Source organism: Stegodyphus dumicola, chromosome X1 (assembly GCF_044657685.1).
Source record: "Stegodyphus dumicola isolate Sdum_Otavi_A_Nest chromosome X1, ASM4465768v1".
NCBI classification, from domain to species: Eukaryota; Metazoa; Arthropoda; class Arachnida; order Araneae; family Eresidae; genus Stegodyphus; species Stegodyphus dumicola.
The window spans coordinates 246,052,970-246,080,174 of record NC_140780.1 but is presented as its reverse complement, the minus strand read 5'-3'; the positions used below and the strand labels follow the sequence as shown (position 1 = coordinate 246,080,174).

The 27,205-nt window shown below is 31.1% G+C and overlaps 1 protein-coding gene across 5 annotated transcripts in view; it reads right to left on the bottom strand.

Annotated features, from left to right (window-relative positions):
- Nucleotides 1-27,205, bottom strand: part of tweek (transmembrane protein KIAA1109 homolog tweek) — a 421,377-nt gene that overhangs the window by 117,897 nt on the left and 276,275 nt on the right. For all 5 annotated transcript variants that reach the window (XM_085807394.1, XM_085807390.1, XM_085807392.1 and 2 more), the window contains 7 exons: nt 24,580-24,676; nt 21,794-21,867; nt 21,486-21,623; nt 11,901-11,921; nt 11,692-11,809; nt 6,808-6,954; nt 2,270-2,466 (listed from right to left, as the gene is read on the bottom strand). In XM_085807394.1, the coding sequence (XP_085663520.1) occupies nt 2,270-2,466; nt 6,808-6,954; nt 11,692-11,809; nt 11,901-11,921; nt 21,486-21,623; nt 21,794-21,867; nt 24,580-24,676 (792 nt within the window). The remainder of the gene's footprint in view (nt 1-2,269; nt 2,467-6,807; nt 6,955-11,691; nt 11,810-11,900; nt 11,922-21,485; nt 21,624-21,793; nt 21,868-24,579; nt 24,677-27,205) is intronic.

Sequence of the window (27,205 nt, the reverse complement as noted above, 5' to 3'; positions counted from 1 at the left end):
ATTACTAGTGTGTAGAGCTCCAGTTTGCTCTAAACATTTAATTCATGGGACTGCAATGGAAACCTCCCCCCCCCATTGGTTAAACTATCTTTTGTGATATGACAGGCTCTTCAGAAAGCTTATCATCACACAAATGACCATTTTCTTTTAATTTCTTAAACCACAGTACTGTAAGTAGCTGCCAGCTAGATATTAGTAACATCAGAAATCATAATTTGCTTTATATTTAATTTTATAAACATTCAAGTACATATCTATGTCTCTCCATGAAAATAAAGTTACATATGTTGCTTCACAGTTTACATACATCATGGAGGTAGGAAGTGAGATGGAGTGGCCCCAACCGGTTTTCCCCATATACTGCTTTGAAGCACTGGCGATCCCTTCGTGGTGACCAAAACATTGGGTCTTTTACCATTAAGTTCAATGGGTTTTGACACGATCAGATGTAAAATGGTTTGCGTGTTACCTTTATTTATTAAATATCATGTTCTTCGCATTTTGTAATTGCATCGTAAATATACATATAAATGCCTAATTTTCTTTTTCTACAATATTTCAGAGTCCTAAGTGTATGAAAAGAATACGTTTTTAAACAACATTTCATTCTGAATGGAATTAAAGGCATACTTTTCACAGTACAGTTTGCTCAGAACAATTTAAATAAAATATTTTTACAAGTTTTTGTTAATTACATTACACAAAAATTTTAAGGTAATTCGATTTTATTTGGTTAAGGATTACAGAAATTAAGATCAAAGTTTATTGTATTATTAATATTAAAATTATGTTTCATTTCTTTTCTATTTATAGAGCTTTTTCCTAAAATACTTTCTCAAATATGACATGAACAGTAACTTTCACAGGTGTTTATGAATGAATAAATCCCTCATTTCAAATACGTTTATAAATAATTCAATAAATATTTATGTATTTTGTTAAAGGCAGATACATGTCTTTTGCAAGCATATGCATAAATACCCATACATATTTCATATTTTTCATTTCACTATATTTTTTCAGTAAAGTAATTTACAATAATTTAGCATATACCTGAAATTTTTAGATACGAAATATGTACACATCTGTTGATGGATAAATAAAGTATTCTTTACTTTTGTAACAAATAAGCGATTTGTAACAGATAGTAGATTGCTGCCCATATAATGCACTTGCACAAGAAGCACATTTAATTTTTGAAGAAATTCTGTGGGCCAGATATGTAATAAACTATTTGTTCTGCACATAAACTTCAAGCATTTGGATGAAACATGTAATCATGTTCTTCAGGATTAATAGCTATAGGTGATGAATTATCATTTCAAAAGTACGTCACAATAACATGTGGATGACAAAAAAAAATATTATTTAAAACATTTTGACGTTTGAAACATAAAACAAAAGTAGCGAATACTCTATCAAGGTTACCGAAAGATGTATACAATTTTAAAGGTTGCGTAACATATTTTCCATTCTTTAATCATAACATTTTTGCTAAAATTTATATTTTTGTAGTTCAACAGCTTAGAATTTTATAAAACAAATTCACAATCAAAATCGCTGTTGTTTGTTATAAAAAAATAATCAAGATGTGATTTTTGCGTAAACCTCACTAAACTATACAAATTGCTATTATCTGTCACACAATCAAATGCTTCTTTTATGCAAAAATGTCCTGTTTTCCGACTTGTATGGAACTGTCGTGTGTCAAAATACTATCGAAGCGCTGTCAAGGGAGCTTCTGAATGTAAACAAAAAACACCCCATCTAGAGACCGAAATTTTGGAGCAGTGTTTCACTCTTAGTGCCGAGCTGGCCACTCCTTTCTTTCTTACCTCCATGGTTTAGATAAACTAAAGTTATGTAGCTCATGCTCATCCACTGAAGGAGAAAAAAAATAGAAAGTGAAAGTTGGTATATGTAGTCTGCCTAATTTTGGTGCAGAGTTGAAAATTATTGCCAAACTTTAAATGAAAATAATCATACAACTGTTTGCATGATTTTTATATCAGTCTGTATTCATACATCGTTAAAAAAAAAGACATATAATTCCACAAAAGTCCCGATTTGGAGTCAAAAGTCACATATAAACATAATGTTTTATATAAATCTTAGTCATCCATCTAACATATGAAAGATCCAATTAAAATTTTGCAGAATTTAAAATAGAATCAGAGATAACTAGTCCATCTCACTCCCTCCTTATCTATAATTTGGAACAACTGCTTCCTCTATACCCCCCCAAAATAGAGGAAAAAGAAATGTTTACCTGAACTGATGGACCATGCCTAGTAGTCTTCTCAACTCCAACATCTGCATAATCAATGCCATCATTCTCATCTTCAACTCCTGTTAAAGCAGTAAGCGTTTTGAACAAGGCAGATAACTGCTTTCCTATATTAGTATCCAGATGTATGTCAACACCTTCCATTTGCCATTGAACATTTAAAATCCATTTAGCATTATCTATAAAGTATAAAAGTAGGGGGAAATAAGCAATACATCATATCAAATTAGAAATTTATGAATTATTAAAACAATGATGATACACTCAAAGTATACTGCTTGCAATCATCAGTGAATTCTGGAAAGCTTAATTTTACCTTTTCTGATTTTTACATTTCAAAGAACACAATCTCGCACAACTTTTTTATAACTACATCGTCTGATTAATAAATTTCTTCCTTCAAAGATACATAAAATGACACATCGGAATTCACACATTAAGAGGTGCTGCTGCATTAGTTTCAAATTCTGATTAACTATAAATTATGAGAATTACAGCTACATGGTTTCAGCATCTAAGTCCAGTGTTACTTCAGAATTCATGCTAGTTGCTAATGGCTTCCAGGGTCATCTGAACCAAAATATGAGAATGATAAGGAAGAACAAAAGTGATACTGCTGATTTCCCCAGAAAGATAACTGGAATGCTGCAACAACTTAATGTACCCATCAGTCTTCATTTCAAGGCTCATTTGGAGCTTTTGGTATAGTGCTATAGAGATATCACCAAACAAGCAACTAAGAAAACTGTTCTCGTGTCAAATCCGCAAGTGGATTATGGGTCTATGGAAAAAAATACCAGAAGGAATGATAACAAAAAGTTTCAAAATGAAGTCCATTGTCAATGTGATGGCCATATCAGAAGGCAATAGAGTGTTTCTTGGACCCTCTGATAATGAAGACGCAACTAAGGCTGACAGTGATAACAAAGCTTCAAGTGAAGAATAAATATAATAATGCTAAGTTTCAAATAAAGATACTAATTACAGATTTTATAGTCCTGAGGCATGTAAAGATGATGATAACAGCTTTAAAATTGTAAATTGGTTAAAAATTGTTTATTTTTTCAAGTACAGGCCATGACCTAATTTCAGCAAAAATCTTAGGGTAAGGAAGTGCAGCCCCTATTAAATGTACATGTAAGATATAAAATATAAAATAAAATTATTAACAAATTATTAACTTAATTGATAACAGACCTTTAATTCCTCATTTCAATTTACAAATACAACCCCCTCAAAGACTCTGTAATGTGCCATTTGCATCATTAGTCTTCTGCAGTAATCCACGATGCTGTAAGCTCTTGTTGCCAATCACTGTTTAGGATTCAAAAAAGCCATTCTGAGCTTATAAATATTTAAGCTTCTCAATGCACAAAACTTTTCTCCCCTGTTATCACTTTTCAAGCAGATACTTATTTACTTGTCAGTTTTCATCTATTGTCTAAAAATTAAATTTGTTTTATATTAATATTGTGGGGTGCTGTGCCAATCAAGAAGATATGTCTTAATAAAGTAGTTATCAAGAAATAATGATATATTGGGATTATCCAGCTGTTTTGTGGTTTTCCAAAGCTGAAGTAATCTATGCAACAGTAATCTGCTTCAAAATATCTTCTACATCCTACTCATGGCTACTACATCTCTCTATCATCGTCCCAAACATGACTGCCAAATAATTAGTTTCATCATCTAGGCAGTTTTCTCATCAACAAGCCAAATATATAATCTGGGTAAAACATTTTGGGACTGTGTTCATAAAAACAAATGAGTGAAATCCCTCCCAAAAAAACAATTATTCTACATATGAAGTTATACATTGGTTGGCACTATCCACAAGTCATTCCAAAGTGTGTTTGAATACCTCTTAGCTCCCTCATAACGTTTTGTTGCATCATCTTCATATCATTCAAATCAATGTCCCTTCAGCTTTAATTTCAGTTTTGGAAACAGAAAGTAATCTGTTGATGATAAGTCCTGCGAATAGAAGGGGTGTAACACACTACATATATTTTGCCCAAAAAATGCAGAAACAACAGCTGCACTGTGGAATGGCGCATTATCATGCAGCAAGAACCAATTTTTTGTTTGCATAGAAGTTTGAATGCACGAATATGATGTGTTTCAATATCTGATCCAATACATCCATGTAAAAAAGCACATTCACTGTTTTTCTTTCAGAAATGAATTCCTGGTGAATCAATGTTCTATGGCCAAAAATAAACCATTAACATTGTTTTCACCCTGGATTTTTGAAAAGGTACTTTCTTTGGCTTTGGCGAGTTTGGGCCAACACACTCGGCACTATATCTCTTCATTTCTTGATCGAAGGTGAAGCACCATGATTCGTCACCTGTGATAGTTTTCTTAAAAGAGCCTAGACTGCGAATTTGCTTGCTAAGAAGATCCTGAGAATCAGCCATTCAATCATCCTTTTTTTTTTTTTTTTTTTTTTTTTTTTTTGTGTTGATAATGAATGCAAAACACGTGAACACAATATTCTTTTTCCAAAATCCTCACCAACTATTTTACAGGCACTTTCTTCTTTATCAATGTTTAAATGTTCTGCAAGCATTCTAATCATTAATAGCTGATCTTGATTGAATGTGGCTCATATAGCTTAAAGCTTCAGGACAGTTCGGCTTGTGCAAGGATGTCCTGTCCTTCTGTCATCTTTTACATCTCCCCTACCATCTTGAAATCTACTAACTGAGAAATTTCACAAGCAGTTTTGCCACAAAACTTTATCACTCATATCTGTTCTAAATATGATTCGATTACAAACATAAATAACATTCAAAGACCAAATGATAATTTTCTCCTCAACATATCAGCTCATCATAATTAGCAGACTAGAGTCAAAACGTTTTTTACTACATAGTTTGGTTAATTGCAAACAGATAGCATTATTCAGATAATTAATATTCAATCAGTCTTAAATCTTTTCAGCCAGATTTTATACACATAGTAATTAATATACGTTAAATTATAACCAAATGGAAAAATTTTTCAAATTCATAAATTGTAATATAAGCAATAGATATTGTATAAAAATAGATGCAAATTTTGTGGATGAATGAAAAATATTCAATATACTTTGGCTGAGATTGGCATCCAAATGAGTATTACTTATTTTTTAATTTTAGATTAAAACAAATCAGACCAAAAATCATAAGATACATGAAAATTAAAGGAAAAATGATATGGTCATTTTATCTCTATCAGACTCAAACTTCATCAGGAGATAGGTAAACCTGACACCGATCCAATGATCACATCCAGCCTACTAGATATGTTTCTGTTCATCCCAAACAGCAAAGGCATTAAAAGTTATTATTTTAAAATTATTTGTACCTCTTAAAATTTTATAATATACATATATGCATACATACATACTATTATCAGCCTAAAAATAACTTAGGCTTTATTTTGAATGGGGCATAGGTCTTGCTAGAATCTGATTTTGAAGCGCTTCACATCTTGCATGATCTATTCAATACAAGAAAGCATTAGAAATTTTTATAGAAGGTGTTTCCCCTCAGTTACAAGTGTGGAAACATATAAAAAAGAGAAAAAAAGCATTGGGCATGGCAATGATAAGAAATAGTTTACAAGTGGCTTTACATGCAAATTTATACACTGCAAATATCAAGTAACATGTCACTTTTCAGCGATAAAAGCATTTGATTATCTCTTAATAATTTGTCAAAAGTTGTTTCAGAATTTTAAATCCCAATGTCTTCATTTAAACAAAAAAGCATCTAAAATGTTAATGATTTGTGAAAATATGGCATACAAAGTAAGACTTTACAGTTCACACAGTGGAAACATAAAGCTAATCAAAGCATGGACGTCCTAAGAAAAAATCTGGTATCCACGGGAAAACGAATTTCAGTTCAATAATATACAACATTAACTTAAATCATGCAAGGTATCATTATTGTTTTCATTTGCTGACCATTTGAGATGACTTACATCAGTAACTGTGGGGATGGATAGTGCAAAGTTAGTTAAATGGATTTAAAAAAAAATAACACAATTTCATTCCTTATTAATTATTCAAGTTAGAAATCACACAGAAGAACTTTGCTTTTCTCTTATTGATCAAAGAACTTATAGCAGTAACATCTTAAATAAATTTTTCAATTCCTTTTAAGTTTACATCATTTTTGGAAGTTGAGTTTAATACTACCTCTTAAAATAATCGAATATGTGATAATAACACAAAAATATTGTATCTTGCAGTGTTTTTGTCACCATCATCATTAAATAGTGCTAGTTTCCACCTGAAACAATACTCACTGCGAGCAAATTATTACACTAGAAAAGGAATAAAGGTTAGGGTAACTTGGCATACCAAAAATTTCCTGCACTTCTAAATTATAAAACAAATTACACCCCATAATATCTAATTATTCAAGAAGCCCAGTTTTAAGTATTAATTAAGGAACATTTTGATGAAATACGGTTTTTTTTTAATATATAATATTGCATCAGTTTTTTAATTAAATATATAGTCTTACTCATTCCTTGAGGAGCAACAGTCCTTGAACATATTTCATATGTTCCTTCGGATACAACACATAAATTCATTATATTTGAATCAGTAGGGTCAGGTTTCCAGTCATCCAAAGAAGTTTCAAAATCATCAGCAAATCGAATGCACAAACCTAAGCAGGAAAAAACTGTTGTTTTAAAAAAGTAACTAGCTAAATTAAAAGAAAAATAATTTATCACAATGAAACTAATTTGCAGCAGAAAAATAAGGTTAAAATAAAGACAACACATTAGGTTTTAGGAGTTTCATGATGTATAAAAATCATCACAATTTTTAATTTGGTTTAAAGAAGTATTTAATAAAAATAACTGATGCAAATTCTAAAAAATATTTTGCCATAATTCTAACAGAATTGTGATCATAAACCCCTAAAAGGATTAACACCTGTTTTTAGAACAGCAATTACCTCAGTTTTTAAAACAATACATATTCTTCTCATTTATTCCTTGCATCTTCAATCATTTTTGATGGTTAGTGAAAATGATACATGTTTAATAAATGTAGGTAAATGCATATAAAAGTAATAATAAGTACATAAATGTATCAAAATTACTGATTTACAGTAAAATTCCTTCCTCAGCAAGGCTGCAGATTTATATCAAGAGAAACCTTTGCTTGCGATTAATCAATGTTTTCTCTTATAGGAAAACATGGTGGTTAATTTTTTTTCTAAATGTATGAAGTATGCCTCTTAGGTTAGTTATTGCAATGTACTGTAAGGATTATGTTAATTTTATTAACAGTTAAATTTTAAGTTAAAGTTCCTTTCCTGTGAAATTCTTAACTTCAAATTATTACTTCTGGCCAGAACCTAGTTTTAGAATCACGTCTGAATATATAATGAGAAAGAGCGGTATTTAACCATGAAATTCTTTGGTCTTAGTGAGAGAGAAGCAGAGTTTCTGATTTACGTGCATCTGCCTTTTGGCCATTCTCTCTCTCTCTCTCTCTCTCAAAGCTGTTATTACGCTCGGTCGTACTCAGGCCCTTGATAGCTTTACAGTCATCTGGTGTTTAAGGGGTCAACTGCATTAGAAACTAGATATCTCTGGCTATATTTCTTTAGTTAATCTTAGTTTTAGTTTAATTCTTAGTCTCTTAAGTTAAGCCCAAGTATCACCTTTGTTTGTACACTCCAAGTTGGAGTTTTGTTAAATCTTATTGGAATAATAAAGGGTTAGTTACCCTTCCATCTTGTTGTTTCTTGCCACAAGAACTTTAGATTATTCGCTAACTAGTTCTTAAGATTCGTCACTTTCTACAGTAATTGATATTTACACAGTGAAAATCTTACAGGACAAAGAACTAAAATACATTCAAGGGTAAAATTAAGACAATTTTCAAATTCTGTCAATTTTTATAAAAAGTACTGAACCAAAGGTTATGCCACTGAATAATTATGAAAATATTCACAGTCAAATACATAAATGTTAATGTGCTTATCTGTGCAGCTGTGATTGTGAAGCAGATATTAAGTGCACAAGGGCTTTTCAGTGATTTTTGTGCTTATGCTTTGTCTTGTAAGAGATGGGTAAATTTTAGAAGGTATGTAAAATAAGTAGCCATAAAACATATGGATGATTGAATGAGATGGAGAATTGTCGGTAGCTTGGAGTCAGACCAATCACAAGTGCAGGTGGCTGCAGAGCTCAGTGCAATGCCCAGTGTTGTCTGAAATTTGTGGAAACAGCTTCAGGACACTAGATCCACATTGAGATGACCTGTACAAAGTCGACCAAGATCCACAACAATGAATGAAGATTGTTATTTTGCACTTTCATCGCAGCAACATATGATTACTTTGGCTACACAGCTCTTACGTGAGCTGTATACTGCCACTGGAACCTGATTTTCAGTCTGCAGTTGCCCAAAGACTTCACGAATGTCAGAAGACCAGAATGCCAGAAGGGCTGAATGCCAGAAGACCTGCTGTTTGCATCCCACTCAACGCAGCACACAAGAGAGCATGTTTAGGTTGGTACACACAACAAGTACCTTCAACCAGACTTCAGTGCAGCACTGTGTTTTTCATAGATGAGTCAAGATTCTCCTTGGACACTGATTCTTGGCATACCTGTATATGGAAAGAGCTTAAAATATGATACTATCCCTCTCTCACGAAGGAAAAGGATCCTGATGGTGGTGGAGGTGTAATTGTTTGAGCAGGCATTATGTTGGATGGCTGCACTCCCTGCAGTTTCACATAGGCTAAATTACTGCTATGAGGTACAGAGAGTTGTTTACTTATGTTTGACTTTTCAGTGATGCAGTTGATCCTGGGTTGCTCTTAATGGATAACAACACTCATCCACACAGAGCTCAGTCATTCAAAGATTACCTGAAAAAGGACGATATTCGCCTCATGGATTGGCCAGCAAGATCTCCTGGCCTTAACACTATAGACTATCTGAGATGCTCTTGGAAAAGCAATCTCACCTTGCCATTCCCCTCCAAGAATCATGCAGGTATTGAAAACTGCCTTGCTGTAGGAGTGGTATGCAGGAGGGATTCCTAAATTACCTCCTGCCCAGTATATTGTAGCACTGTACGACCTGTCTGGCTGTGAGAGGCGTCCATACACCATATTATATACATTTTGAGTTTATTATTACAGCATAGATTTTGGACATCCCTGCACTATGAGCTTTACTGATAATCATATGTGCAAAAAATGATTTGAATGGTACATCCCTTTCTCTATTACAACAAATGCACGTTCACACAAAATTTCATTAAAATCTGCCCATTAGTTTTCCAGAAATAAGACATAATGTACAATTCTCTTAATTTTGCACATGAGTGTATACTGACACACATTTATTGGCAATACTGTTATTGGCTTTTAGAGGTCTCCTTAAAACTATGCCTGATGAAGAGGTACTAACTGAAAATTCATAGAAAAAAATAACAGCTCATTTAGCATGACAAGCAGCTATAAATAGTCCAGGAAAAACACAACTCAGACGAATTCTCTTTAATACAAAAAGAATATTGCATATCACCAGAATCATCGACAGAGCAAAGGCAGTCAACAAGCAGGACCTCAGCTCTGAACTAATTAAATTAAACCATGGCTCCAACATAGCTGATATTTAAACTTTCCTTAGAAGGGAGGGTAAACATTCTAGAAGTGTCAAGAAAAAAAGCTCCTATGCTTTCACACCTGCTTTTTCTGGAAATTTCAAGAAGCCCACCGAGATTCATCTATCTGATGACTAAAATTGTTGCCAAGCCCCATTATAAGAGTTTCTACTCCTATCTCTAGTTCTTAATGAAATATTTATAATTCAAAAGTAAATTAAATTAGAATCAAAATATCAACAACACAATAAATAAACAGACACAATTATTAAACAAAAAATTATTACAAAATAATGTACTTCACAAATAAATAAAAACAATGCATAACTTAACAAAAATACATAAAGACCAATTTACAAATAAAGAAAAGTGCTTACATAATATTACAGCAATATGTATTTTGAAACAAACATTGTTATCAGAAATTTTACATTTAATAAATGTTGCTAACAAGCAAAAATATCTGGTATGGTTTATTCAAATGAGTTTTTGTCTTTATTCCACTATCCCCATATGAATATAAATCTAATAATATATCACTAGTGCTGAACTTTTTTAATGGAAAAATGAAATTAGTCTACATATCCTTCTATTCAAAATTGTTTGGTACACGTTCTATTAAGGAAAAGACCACATTTAACTTTACTACTCCTTTTATACTTGAGTTTTTCACCTTTCTTTCTTTCTTATTTTATTTTAATATACAGATCATCTCTCATGAGATACAGTTGACTGATAACTAAATGACTTGGAGAACCAATGGAAAAAAACAGTGTACTATATGTTTCTTGTATAGAATGTTGATTGAAATTTGACAAAAAAATTAATTACTCAATCTTTTAATAGAATAAAAAATTAAATCACAGATGAACTAAAATATTATTAAAATTTATATACCAGAAATTTAATTATCTGCAAAATAAAATAATTATTTTTTCCCCTTAACTTAAGAAATTTCTTAATATCACCTAAACTAATAAAACACAATGAATAAAACAATTATTTGTAAATTACATAATCAGAACAGAATCTCTGTTAAAATAATTCATGCTAAACTGTTTGGGTGGTGTTTTGAATGCTAGTTATGTTTTTCACAGTGTATAAACTATTTACTTGTATTTTCTCCGGAACAAAATTTCAGAACACTTTCAGTTGCCTTTGTTGCACCTTTTATAGACAAAGCTATTTTTTCTCTACACCTTCAGAGGAAAAATCAGCTGCATAAATTTGTTAAGAAAGCAAATTTGCAAATAAGCAATCATCAAATGAGTCCTCTGCAGATGAAATATCTTTATCCATTTTGATAAAACACAACTTGCAAATTTTGCTTTAAAATCAAAAATTTGTACATGCATTACTATTTTCAAATATGGTTGCATCCTCACTCACAAACAAAAATGATAAAAATGTAAAAATAAAATAAAACAAAACTGCAGTTTACCAGAAAGTAAGAACAATTTTTAAGAATACTTATGACAAAGACTGTATTTTCTGGGATTTAACGCTGTCAGAAAACAAATTTAGCTAAGAATGTTTTTTTAATGGGACAAGATATCTTTGCCAGTAAAGTTTATATTTAGTTATATTTTTTTAGCTCCAGAGCATTAATGATTAAAATATTAAATTTTAAGATATTAAGCAAAGAAATGCTACTATCATAAAAATTTCAAGGAATCAAAATATTTTCAGCATCAGCTAAGTCATTTAAACAGTGGCTGAAGTTTAACTGATTATTTACATGAAAGAGATTGATCTGATGTTAATTTACCTGTAAATTTAGCTTTGCTTACTAAAGAACCACAGGAACAAGCTGATATTCGAGTGCTTTCTAATGTAACAACTACAGCAGCTTTCAGTTCTGTATCATACATCTTACTGGAGATATTCTGCACAAAATTAGAGAATGGTCAGGCATGCTTCAGAAATTTTCAAAAGATCAATCTAATTATGGCAATGATATATTCATAATAAACTTACCCTTTTATATCCTTCCTTTTTCTATTAAAGAAAAAACAAAAAGTACATTTAAAAAAACAAAAGCAGCAAAATTACATTAACAGAACTCCAAATTTCAAATTTCAAATTTACAGTTCTCAGTGCAGTTAAATACAATATTAAAGAAATAGATTTAAGTCCATTTTTGACACTACAGCCAGAAAGTCATTAAGCATTTAATAATGCTATCAAGCCAAAATTTACGTTCTATCAAAATGGTAACAAAATTTCAACAAAATCTAACAAAACAGAATTTGTGGTGTAATCAATGATAGTTCCTAAGTGACACTCAAAAATAGTTAATTAGCAAAACAGAAAGTGTATGAGACTGATATAAATTTACATGACAATCAAATGATTTCTTCAAATAACAAATCATAGCATTTAGAAATCCTCATAAAATTCTCAACAAGGATACACCCCCAAGCAATGTTTCCCAACGTTTTCCATATAGTGGCACATATCAACAACATAAAGAATATCATGATACACTATGAAGCAACACTATTGTATGAACGTGATTAATTTTGTCTGTTCCCTTCTAGTGATTCAATTAATATTTTTGCATTATAATTCATAAACACTGCAGCTAGACATTTGCTTCAGATAAATCTTCTTATCCAATCATAAGCATGAAAAAAAAATAAATAAATAGAATAAAAATACTTCCTTAGTAACTGAAATTTGATACAGATTTTTATATCACATCTATGAACTAAACATTTAACTGAGTGAAACTTTGATTAAATTTTTAGAACATTTATTTTATAAAATTATGACATGAAAATACAAAAATAAAATTAATTATTTGGTAAAGAATTAATAAATATGCTAATAATAATTTATGACAAAATATATATCTTGGGTATTAATATAAATATATGCAGTATTCTTTGTCACGTTTAATACATACATCACTTATTTATACTCATCTTATTTGAGTGAAATAATCCTGACGTTTTTCAGCGCATACAGACTTTTTTATAACTGGACGTACGCTGGAAAGAACTAAATACAGTTCATGATCAATACTTTTAATGAAGATACCTTTAAATTCTTGATAATGAGCATAGTAAAGCAAGAGTAACTTTGTTTACATATGTATATTGCAGCAAATGATAAAACAAAGCTTACAGCTTTTTCACCAATGGCTAGAAACTACATTTTTGCAGTTGCCCAGAACTGTGCTTATGGAACAGCCTTAAACTCAACTTAAAGGTACCTTCATTCTTTAAATCTAAAAACTTCTGCTTTTCTTGCATATAAATTGAATGCCATGTGATCTAGTAAAGATGCCAATGGATTTTGAACGTAATGGAATTTGAATTAATTTAAAATAATGAAGAAGCTTTCTCTCAAACATAGATAGATTGGCTTGGTTTGGTTTACTTGATAATGACAAAGCATGCGAAGGTTTTCTGCCGAAGAGAAGGGATGCCTTCGTGGAGGACTTTCTAAAGGAAACTAACCTGTATCCAAGTAACATATGTGAGAAACCACAAATGCCCATGCAGCTAGCTTGTTTGCCTGGTTGCCAGGTTGAACAACCAGCGTTCAGCGACTTTACTGCACAGCCATTGGTGGACAGGTATTCATCTATAAGTTCTAGCAGTTCCTTTTAGGATACTAACTACAATACCGATTACTGACCAAAAAATGGAAAACAAATCATTTTTCACATCTTTCCATCTTTGTTTTTTAATTCATTGATTTGATCAGTGCTATTTCATGTGTTCTCAAGCGGCCCTTGCACTTTTAAGTTCTTTTAAGTATCCAAATATGTAAACTAAACACTCCACTTTTCTCTGCAGCTAGTAATTTGCATCTAATGTAGCTAAATACTGAGAGTTAACCTAAAAAAATTTAATTCTTTTCTCAAGTTATGAATTCAAGACAAAACTCCACCTCTCAACAGCCAACAAACTTCAATATGTAACAAAAACATTGATGCACAAGTCCCATTTGATGAAATAAATTGCAAAAAGCATAACAAGTGAGCTACTTTTGACTATATTAACCATTTTTATAATGTCATTAAATGTGGACTTTAATTCCAGAGGTAAACTATTTGATATTGGGGGCTTCTGAATGAGAAAAGTATTATATTATTTATGTATCAGGATTTTCAGATGTCAAGTGTCTGACCCTTTCTGCCACTGCAGCTTCACTATTACTATTGATATAATTTTTATACGAAATCTTTTGTATTAAAATATTCATTGATCACTTTCAGCCTAACCCTCTGGCACTGTCACTGCATAATCAGAACTTTTTGGAACTTTTCTCAGCACAGCAATTGGGAAGCATTTCTTAGAAAATAATGAAATGTTTAAACCTTTTAAGAAAATCATGGAATTCAGAAAACTGTATTACCATAATGGGATGATGATTCATTATATATTATGCAGTCCATTTTCATGTTTTATAAAATTTAAATGCAACATACAAAATCAGCAAACAAACTGCACTTGTAATCATCTACTTTACATTAAATTTAAAAAAAAATTAGTTTCACAAAATATTACTTCCAATGGGAGAGTCAATCTTCATACAGTTTGAATGCTTATATCAGATGTATATCTGAATAATGTACACTAATAAAGAAAGGATGTGTTTAAATCAATTTAATAAAGTTTACTCTAAAGTTAATTGATTGCACTTATATGCATGATCACGATTTCAAGCATCTTTTGCTCTTTTCAATATCTAGGAATTTTTGAATTATTAATCAACTTCTTAAAGAGTCAAAATTCCCTTTTAGAAATTTTCAAAATTCTTAAAAGTGAATAGTAAACTTAGTTGAAAAAGACCAGTTTTAATACAGAGAAGAATTAGTTATGAAAAAAATGCACATAATTAAAATTAAAAATATCAGGTTCTTTTACTTTTTTCAAAAATTTTAATCTTTTGATTTTACTTAAAAAAAATAGTATTTGTTCTGAATTTGCTGAAATTTTTGCGAATAACTTTCTATCACTTACAGAAACAGCCTGTTTATTTACATTTTAAATAGTTATTATGCACAAAAAATCATAGAAATGAAGTTCTGAGAATAAACAAAACACTGCATTTTCTAACATTTCCAAACTCCAGAGCCATATTGCATTTGTGGCAAAAATTTTTCTTTAATTCTATCCTTCAATCTTGCCTATGTCATATCCTGGTTAAATCCTATAGAACAAAGCTGTAACACTGGAAGTTACATACTGCAAAGCTGTAAACATACAGTATAATTAAATTGTATAATCTGAAAACAGATCTATAAAGTTTCATTTCCCCTTTCAACATTTTCTTCCTGACAGTTCTATGTGATAGTAAATAGGTCCTACTGTAGCTGATTCTCAATTATTTATAATTTCTAAATTCTTTGTGATGGGGTTCTAGAGCACAGTCTTGAGTTTCAGAAATAAGCATTTTATTTATTGAAATGTATATTTTATTTAAACAGCATGCAATTCACCACAAACAGATCAGAGCTATCTTATACATACTATTAAACATCTTAAAGAAATTTAAATTTGTAATAACAAAACCAAAAAAAAGTATGGGGGAATCATAAATGATAAACTTTTAAGATACAGGACTTAGAAATATCATTACCGTAACAAGCACATTTAGTCCTTCATTTCAGTTTTACATTTTATGGTTGGCTTAGCATATTTGTTACCCTAAGTAAGACCTTTTCCCCTTGCCCAAAACTGCTTCAGTTGGGCATTTAATAATGATACTCAATATTACAAGAATACTTACTAAGCCCTGTGTTCATCTCTGTGCAAAGCTGCCTAGTTCCAAACCCGTTAAGCCATTACTCTTCAAATGAATAAGGCAGTGAAATTTCTAGTCAAAGGTACTTATACTTTTATTTTTACTGATAATTTCACATCACCAACAAAGAGAGTAATATTCTTTTGCCCTGAAACCTCATTTACATCTCTCATTTGTCGAGAGGTGGGTTGCTTGTAACCCTTTTCCATTCCTTATTCAATTTGCAGGATAAAACATTTTATTTGAAGAGAAGCACATAAAATTTACTAGAAAATTTGAAATCAAAATTAAGTCACATTGCACAACAAAACTTTAAGAAATCGTCATTACTGTTCCAGGATGTGTTTTAAATACACAGAGATGGAATCGTCAGCATAGACCAAAGGGGCTCCATTTTAAAAATGCTGAAACAGTACTGCATGAGTAATTATAAGATATCTATGTTTCCTATACATCCAGGATATTATAAACAAAAGATAGATTCAAAAGCTTCTAGTAATGTTGAAGAATATAGAAGTGCAATCAGACAGGCACTGAAGTAACTAATACAAGACCACATACAGAAGCTGCATTATCCATCTTAGATATGTATTGATACCTACCAGACTCTTCATATATTTATTTGAAATCAACAAAAAATCTTAAATTGTATCTAGAAAATGATATTTGGATAGATATTGGCACCATGACCCTGTTGATAGGAAATTTAATAGTTATTTCTCTGCATATTAAGGCAGTGTGTTCAAATGGAATTGTAGAAAACAATCATACATGACTTTATCATCGAGTGAAGCAGAATTTATAGCTCTTTGTGAGAATAGTAATTTCTCACACCACGCAGTTTGCCAGCATCGCAATTTTAATCTTAATCACGGAACTGCACGTGTGTATATAAGCACCGGTCAGACTGGTTTCTTCCCTTCCCTTCTTTGCCCGTGTCCTACCTGCTGTCGCCTGGCAATCAGTGACATTGCACATTGTGCAGGGCTCTGCACCTGCAGATCACGCTGATGGAGTTTCATCGTTCCTGCATATTTTCACATGGAGTGTCATCGTATTTTTGCATAAAAAGCTGCAGAACTATAAGGTTGTGATATATTTAGATGAAAATGCTCAGCTTAAAAATCCATCTGCCATTGTAATGTTCTAAAACATCTCAAGCAGATTATCAATAGGTGTTCGACTCCAGAATGTGCATTACCAGCGGTGTGTCACCACATGATGATAAGTGTGTTAATGAAAAGTGAGTGTAAAAAAAAAGATCCTGCACATGTACTACAAAGATGAGGGCCTGCACAAAATTAATATGAGAAAATTTTGACTGCGTAAATATGTGATGCGAGAGAATTGCGATTGTTAGCTAACGGACATGTGTTCTGTATTCGTCTACTATTTCGTTTTTAGGTTCCCACGTTTTGTGTTCTAAGTTATGATATTTTGATATTTTATGTGCTGTGTGATACCATAATATATTTAATCCAGAAAATGTGTTTTCGATAAAATAAATGTGAGATTAGAAAAAGAAACGTGTCTCCGCAAGTCTCATGCATGTGGGTTATTGGGTAAGTGAAATATTTAATTATTCTTGATGCTAGGGGTTTAATTCGCAATGTATGATCACTAAGAATTCAGGCCAGTAAATATTGGGCACATGTAAATTAATTAAGGATTTCTAGATAGATATTTGGATAGATTGTCACATTACAATGCCTCCTAGTAGTGCACCCCCACTACACTCTTAACGAAGCAATAAAAGAGGCAGTCTGCAAAGAAACAATTTTCGCATTTTCTAAGAGGATATTCAAAAGTGCATCAAAAACGTTAAATAAAAACAGAGGTAGTGGAAGAACTAAATGTACAAACACTAAATATCATTTTGAGAAGGATTTTGTTAAAGACTGAAATTACAAATTCATGTTCTCATAGCAGAAATGAGTGTAGACAATTTAACTGAGCTGTTAGGGATAAACAAATTAGAAATTTGTAGGCAGAACCTAGGATTATCTTTAAAGTGCACCTTTCACTGTGTTTTTGCATCTCAAGAATAGTGATTTTCTTTTATTAAGGATTAATCATTTTTATATTTGGACTTCTCAGTTCCAGAGACATAATGATTAAAATTCTTTTTCACTTAGCTGTGTGTAGTACTGTTTTATACCTCTGTAAAAAGAACTGTTTTGGCTGTCTGCCAACGCTTGCTTTGAACTTCATGCTGTGATCGCTCTAGTGAATATGCTGTGCGTATCTCGTTAATAAATGCTGTACTTTAAACTACTTTACATGAATATATTTTTTAAGAAAAAGTATACAACTAAATATGGCTAGAGTATATGGAATATTTCTTAAATTAGAAATATATGGATGAGATGGAATACAGGTTTCTGAAATTCAGGAAAATTTATGATTTAACACAGCTCACAGCAGGTGACACTAATACTTTTTTACATCTTAAGATAATAAGTGATGATTTAACAGGTGTTTTGACTTACATCAAAACCACCTCTTTTGACTGGAAAATAAAATCACAAAAGCAGATTCAACTGGAGGAGAAAAACTAGTCTTTCTAAGTATCCCGTTCACATGGCAAAAAAGCATTATATGTTGAATTGAAGGAAGAATGTTCCTGCCTCTTGGGATCACGGCAAGTGGGGAAGACATGCATTTTCCCAGTTCCCCCTGAACTGATATTGCATTGCCATAGTGTATTGTCCAGTTTACTCAATTCTAGTAAATAACATGGCTGACATGCAGTTGCGTGCATGCTGGAGTGTCAGTGAACCTATAATACTGATAAATATCTAAGGATGCAACAATGTTAAAAAAAGGATTAAATGGTATTTTTTATATGTGTTACAGAAGTACATAAAAAATTTGTACAAATTTAGCTGCAGTTGGATATACAAAAAATACACTTTCAGTCAAAATGAAATTCAAATCTCAGAGACACAAATATTATATGAACGCAAAATATTAAAAATTCTGTTTTTCTGAGTATGCTAAATTTAGTGATATTTATAAAGGAACTTATAAATTCCTTCAACAAAGCCACCATCTTCAATGAAGTATCTATCTGTCCTCTAAACAGCACATACTTGAAGAAAGGTACAAAAATAATTCTAGGAAAAAAATTAAATAAGAAATATATACAGATCCATTGAATGACAAAAAGTATTTTGAATTTCCGAGACTTAAGTCTTAGCAGTTTTTGTCTTTTTTAATTCTTTGAATCCTACTCTAAAAAATCCCCAAATGGTACATCTGAACACTTTAGAAAGATTAGTTTTATTGATGCAAAGTAGAAGCACATATTAAAGGAAAAAAGAATTTTTTTTATACAATAAGCTTTTATTTAAAACTCATAAAATAGTTAATGATATAAAAGAAGAAAAGTAATTTATTATACTATTTAATGGGAACAAGAGATAAATAATCCTCTTTACAAAACATATCTACAGTTTTTATATTACAAATAATAAAAGCATGGGAAACACATGAAAATTTTATAAAGATATACTTTGATATACTTTTGACAATGCAATTCGATTATTAGATTTCATTATTTAGGTGTCCTTGATTTTATTATTCAAGATATAAAATTGTAGATGAATTTTCTAAAGAGTATTATGTAATCCTCTTTTCATATTAAAGTATATGATAAATCGTTTTTTCCCTTTTAGTTCATTAATTACTTATGAGTTTTACATAAAAACATTTCTTTATTTTTTACCTTTATGTGTTTAGTCTCAATGATACATTGTCAGTCAAATTACTTAATTCAACAATCGTTTCTCCACAATGTGTAATCACTTTCCCCCAACAGTTATTATTATTTTAGTTTGTTCCTTAAATGAAGGTGTGTGTGAAAAATCCTTTCAACTTTAAATTTAAAAAAAATGTAAGTCAAACATTTAAAATAAAGCTTCACCACATTATATTTTCAACTACATTGAGTGTATGCCAAATAATCTGAGCTCCAAAACTCAACAAGAAACAAATTAAAAATCAACAGCACTGTTTTGATCACAGAGATAAACATCATGAGCAAGTTGAGTAAAAGCTTATGAAACCCTCTGCCAGTTTCAAAATACATTGTAGAGAGTCACCTAATATCTTTTTTATTATTATTCTTGTTTCAAAAGCAAGTAAACAGTTCGTTTTATAACCTTTGAAAATTTCAAATCTTTATAATGGATACATATTTGGTTGTTAGAATTGTAAAGCCCATAAAAGAATAAAATGTTATGTACTACAACAAAATTTAGAAAATCAACTTTTAAAACAAAGTGCTGAGAAAATTGTAATATAAACTTATGGAAACAATTAAAAATGACAAAATAGATATCATTGCAAATAATTTTAAAGAGTAATCAATCGTTTTTGGCGGGGATTAATAAATTAAACTGTAAATGAAAAATCTATGCACAAAAAAAGGGGGAAGAAGTAGAATTTATAAAATGCCAGAAGATTTTTATAGTAAGCTTAATGTCTTTGCGTGTAATTCTTTGCAGCAAGGGGATTGAAATTAAATAGATAAGTAAATAAAAATAATTTTAGAGAAATCTACAAAGAAGTGTTAAAAATAGTGAGATATAATGAGCTTATAACCTTGATACTATATTTCCAAGTGATCATGAAGAACCGATTCCCTTCTGTTTATCGCATATTTTTGAAAGATGTAAAAAAATCCCCTAAGTAATGTCTTTTTATCATTCTTGATTTAAAACTGAGTGAAGAGTATATTTTCTAATTCATGGAAATTCCAAACCTTTTTCACTGATGCATTTTTAGATGCTAATATTTTAAAATAATGGATGTCAAAGAGTCTAAAAAACAAGTGATTTTTGAAAATTTCTTAAAAAATAAGAAATTACAATAAAACTTTCACTTGAAAAATTTTTCCCCCACTTTATCAATGGCACAGACAATAAATTGATGAGATTTTCAGTTTGTTTACTAAATAAAGAAATGTGTGAAAACTTATTTCAGCAATAAATTTTAAAAAATCTAATTCGAATTTTGAAAAGAAATCCCTGTATCACACTGCATCCTTAAACAGTATATGTACAGAATTTCAGTAAGTAGTTTAAAAATTGATAACAAACTTTACACTCTAATGACAAACACCATGAGAGAGGTAAATAAAAGTTCATAATAATACCTCTTTTGAGAACTATTATACATTCAATAGTATTTTCAGCAACTGCAAACAATGCTAAAAGAATATCAGCAACATCAGCCAAACCAATTCACATTTGTGAAATCACTGTTAGCAATGGCTTATGGGAAAAGGGAAGGAAGACAGTGGTGCCACTGAGTAGGTTGTACAGACAAAACTCTGTCATGTCCCCTTTCCCCATCTTGTTAATGGCAGCTGTGCAAAGAAGCAAAGGCTCTTTATATTCTGCCTGCACCGCTCTATATCCCTCGAATTTCTCATACACGCCATTCTCTTTTCTATAACAGTTTACGGGTCACAATCCAAACATGTTATTTTTAAGTTTTTTTTTTTTATTATTTTATTTTCAATAACAGTCATACATATGGAGAAAACATTACTTCTATCAAAACGTGCAGTCCGTATGCTGTTCATATACAACTGAGTTAAAACTGCACACATTTACTTGCTTTATCATAATTGCACACAGGAAAAAGGATAATTTCTAATAGTTTGCTTTCATTGTCAGTCTAATGACATTTATTTTATTTATACTAAGCAATACATATTTGTAGAACTGCAAACAACAGATTTTAAAGAGATTTAGTAACAGATTTTAAAACACATGTCAGTTATTTGATACATACCCCAGCATAAGGATTCAGTGGCAAACATATTCCCATATCATCTACAGTCAGCTGCAAAAACAAAGTCCCTAATGCTTGCGAACTTAACTGAGATATCTGAGGTACTCTCTCAAATACCTGCTGCGTAGCTGTTAAAACCTAATGGATTAAAAAAATTATTACCCAAAATAATTTTGCTAAAAAATATATAATTATATATATTTTTATAAATATATTAAAAAAATTATGCTCTAGATTTCACTTTTAATAAATTATTTCTTCTGAAACACAAGTAATCTAGTATAGGTAAGAAAACAAGAAACACTAACCTCTTTATTCAAACTTGCTCTCTGTTCATTCCAGTATTCATAAGCATTTTTATAGTTTAGCCAAACTAAAACAGCTAAAGGATTACATTAAATATCATTAAAAGAATGTTCAGTACATCATAAGATTACATGATTATCAAAAATAAACGACTCTTTACTAAAAAATTAAGCAGAAACTTATACCAGAAAATAAATTGAAAGACTGCAAAAAGCATTTTGGATGAAAAATAATGAATAAAATAAACCAGACTTAGTAATGAAAATTATTCAGGAAATATAAATACAGCTGTTTAAAAAAATGCTTCCAATAACAATAATTAAATTATCTAAGAAACTGTGTTTTCTTTTCTTAATTTTTGGTGAACCTATTTGCTCAACATTAAATTTGTAGGACTGCCATAAAATAAAATATTTTGAAGTAATTATCACAGTAAAATATTTTGAACTTAGAATAGAAGGATATGAAAATAAATGAGAATTAGTATTCAAAATTTACTAAGCCTGTCATCAGAAAAAGCACATAAAATAAATTGATTTCAATAACAGTTAATTCTCGAACATGTTAAAGCATGCTAAATTACTTACATTTTCCTTTATTTTTATTAATGCAATAGAGAATTAATGATTTTTTTCCCCGGAAGTACATTTTACGAATTTTGGTTAGAAATTACAAAACTCACTTTCTTTGACCAATAAATACTAAGCCATACTAGCAAGGTATACAATGAATGCCTCATAGGTATAAAGGAATTTTGTAAAAGAGCTTTGCTTTTACAAATGGATAATCTATTGCAAAAGCAGATTTTGAGCATGGGTTGTTTAGGCTTACCAGTGAAAAAACTCTACATTAATGTTATTAAGTTATTAATTAATTATCACTTTTACATTAAACCATTTGGCCCACCAACGGCCGAGTGGTAAATTCACTGAATGCTGGTAGTTCGGTCCGAGGTTTGAATCCAGCCAACGGGCTGACTGCATGGGCGTTTTCGTGGTTTTCCCCATGTGTAACGTGTATACGAGCCAGTTTCCCTTAGAAAGCCCTCCACGAAGGCACCCCTCCCCTTAGGCAGATAGCCCTCCAGGCTTTGCCGTATCTAAAACAACCAAACCATTAAACCACTTGCATAAAGCATTCTAGAAAGAGCTTAAGTTAACTACTGACATTTTGACAAAAAAAATAGAAGCAAAAGATTCCGTTCTTTCATCTGTCAAACATAAAAGCAAACTTTTTAATACAAAGTATGATTTATTTATTCTTTTTATTTATTTAAAGTTAGATATAGATGCCATCAAACAGATCACTGCAAATACGTTGGAAATTTGCATGCATTAATTTGATCAAGCAAAACCATAACATGATTTCATATTTTAATTTTAAAATTCTTGCATTCTTTAAGTACAGAACTCCCATATATCTGGGCTGTTTGGTACTAATGCAGATCTGGATATTAAAAAAATAAAGACTAATAGGTTATTTCTTCTGTAGTCCGAATACAAATGTACTGAAATGAATCACTTTTTTTCGTTTATCATATTATGTTTTAGCACAGTTTACACAATTGAAAGAAGTAAAATACTTTTATTTCACTGAAACACAATACATTATGCATTTTTCTATAACACATTATATTATGCACTTTTCTCTACAGATTTATAAAATGTAATTACTTTTTATTTTCTTAAACACACTGTAAATTTCCATTTTAAATAAAATAAATTCATTTTAACTTGATCAAACCCTTGAACTTTTTAATTTAAGGTCCATAATATCAATATTTAGAAGGTGAAAAACCCTACATCATAATTTAAGACCCACAAACTTTGTTATTTAGATAGTGAAAACTCTTTCTCTCTTCCACAAGCATAGTCCTCTAAAAGGTTTTCATCAAATACAATTTCATCACTAAATACATGATTTAATGAGACAAATATAAAGCACATTTCTGAGAACAATTTCAAATCTACAAATTTATTTCTTGCAGTTCTCTTTTTTGGATTAGAATATTTCAATATACTGGTTCTTTTTGTCCACATTCCTTACAGTGCCAAAACTTCTTCTGCATGATCTGATGTAGATCAAGTAAAATAATTAGCGTTTACAGATCGCGGGAGATGTAACATGAATACTTCTTATAAGCAAGTAGTTTCGTATAATTCTTAGAACAAATGCATGTGGCCCCGACAGACACATATTTCTGTTGTGAAGCAAGACTGTTTTTAAAGTTATTTTAGGGAATTTTATGAATAACCACTGTTTTTTATATTTTATTAATTTGTTTCATTGTGGATTTTACTGTGTTGATGCCTTAATACTTCTAGTAGCTCCAACATTATGAAAAGTGAAAGTTTATTTATTCATTCATTTGAAAATATGTGTTCAAACTAAAATTGCATCTGATGAAAACTGAACACTTTTGTTCCTTTTCCTGATAGGTTCCATACTTTAATCCTGATGCAAATATTTCAATCAACTTTTTGACTAATTAAGGTCCTAAAAGTAACCAGTTCTTTGTACAATGATATATCACTGCATGATCTTCTCTAGATTGTGTCACATGATGCAGAATATAAAAGAAACCTGAACTCAAAGGTGATAAACACTTATTTCATCTGTTGTCTATTCTTGGGGATATGCTACCTAGGTTATCTATATCAGATGATGTATATCTATAATTAAGAAAAGTGTAAACAGTAGTTTTCCATACAGCTCCTAGACTATAAATATCTAAATAAATAAAAAATTAATATGAGAGCTGCAGAGTTAAAAGTTACAAAATATTTACCTTTATCTAATGCTATGGGCTGTATGTACATCAAAGGCCTATTCAGAGTTATTAATACAGCTTCTTTGTCTTCAGAATGACTTGATATCATCTCATCCTTAATACAAGTTACATGTTAAAAATTAATGAAATAACAAAACAAAAAACAAAACAAAACAAAACCTTTAAAGGAGAAAGCTGCACATCCCAAGCACATCTGATCCAAATAAAATTCAGTACGAGACTGTGGTCACCAAATAATGATGATATACAAAAAATTAAACAATGTTGATACTACAGAAACAATTTTATTACAATAAATATTTACAATTATTTACTCTCTACAAATACTTTAACATATTTTAAATCCATCCATCAACTTACATTCTTATAAACAATGTTGTTCTTTTTTTTTTTAGGAAAATTGTCACCATAGCAATATTTGAAATTAAAATTATGATAATAATTTTAGTTAAATTTTAAAAATGATTTTTTAAATTATTGTAAAATTATTGTTTTTAATATTACTGTTAGATAAAATTAGTACTATTTAAATAGTTTTAGAATTTTTAATACATTTGTACTCCTACAAGGCAACTAGAAAAGCAATTACACAAATGTTTAAAAATAAAGGCCATATAATAAATAGCAGATAATAATGATGGTGATTTATCATTCCAGAAAATAAATGTCTTAGTACTGCAGATGATATGAGTGAAATTGATAAAGACTGCATTACTGGGTTGAAGTACTCAAGAACACTTCTTGCCAGTACATAGGTAGGTATAAAATGACAATCATGTTACGTCCATTGTGACGGAACCCAATAGCACATGCATTAAATGACACAGAGATAGCAAATTATCATGAGAAAACACTGTGACTCACTTGATTATAGCTTTTTCTATCATGTATGGCCATATGCTGCTATCTATAAATATGTCTCCATTAAAACAGTACAAGAGAAGACACAGATGAATGGTGCTCCGCAGGATCAGCGACAAATAGGCATTGCTAGTACCATTTTCAGAGGTATATGCCCAGATCAACATGACAGAATGTTAACTGGTCATGTGATCATCAGAGATGAATCACAGTTCACAATATATACTGATGGCCACTAAGTCAGAAAGACTGCTAGCCAAAGCATAGCATCATTCACTCTGATGGTTAACTGTCAGGAGAGTTGTTTCCGACAATAACCAGAAATCCTTGGCAACCTCACAGCAGTTATAGTGTCAGAGCCAGTTTTGTTACATTTCATATCATAATAGTTACACACCATGTTTGAATGAGATCCAGCTACATTCAAAACTCTCCTTCCTCCTTACTGTCAATATCCTACCATGATTCCCATCCTGTATGTTTGATAGAAATATGAGATGTATCTGAAACATCCCATAATTTCAAGTTTATGGATATTAGTCTATTTCACATCCCAGTAACTAATACTATATCTTAGTGACTTCAAATTTTTAGGTATTTTAATCAAAGGTCTAATCTACTTTTCAAGAATCACACAGCACATTGTATAGCCTCTGGTTAACTACATTTTTTTTTTTTTTTTTTTTTTTTTCAAATTCAAAATTGCACTTGCAATACTGAAAACATTTTCAAGAAAGTTATCAATAAGTAATTAAGATAAATAATCTTATCGTGAAAAGGCAAGAGTAAGTTAAGTATAGAAGCAACAAAATTTCCTTCTTCCTAAATTTCAAATATTTCCCGAGATTAACGATCATTATCATATTATTTCATTTCATTCAGTTCATGGCTGTTGCACAATAGATTACTGCTTTGATAATTTTTACTACACCTCATCTGTGCTATGTATTCAATTAGAAGCCAGCATACTTAATTATCACATTTCCCCTGGTAGAGAATGGTACTCTAACAGCCTTGATGGTGGAAGTATAAAATACACAAGCATGGATTCCTAGCACTCCATAGGCCCACCAGCGGCCAAGCGGTAAAGTTGCTGAACACTGGTAGTTCGGTCCGAGGTTCGAATCCCGCAAACGGGCTGGTTGCATGGGTGTTTTCGTGGTTTTCCCCATGTGTAACGTGTATACGAGCCAGTTTCCCTTAGAAAGTCCTCCACAAAGGCATCCCTCCCCTTAGGCAGATAGCCCTAAGTGTGCTTTACCATAATTAAATACACACACACACACACCTAGCACTCCATATAGTAATGGTGTAAGGACTACAGCCCTGGTAGACAAGAGGGTTTTATGGGGGTATGATGTTAAAGCCTCCTAGTGGGAGGAGCAATAAGTCTTTCATCAAAGCTCCATACTCTTCATGGTGTGTATGAGAGATAATTCTGATCCACAACCTGAGATTGGGGCCCCCCCGGGTGGTGACATAGCTGACATGTTTTATATATAATTCCTAGGGAAGCTCTGCGAACTCATGACTCCTCCCTGACATGGATGGGGAGCCATGTACTTATTAAATGTAGTGCACGTTCATAAATTTTGATTATTATTATCACATAATGTGTGTATTATTGCACTAAAATTACAATATGAGATATCTTTCTACAGTACAATACTTGAATAACAGAATTTCTTGCATTCTGACCTAAGTTTTCAAAGATTCAATTTCTATCAGTTTTCATCATTCTGTCATTTTAAGTTATGACAGA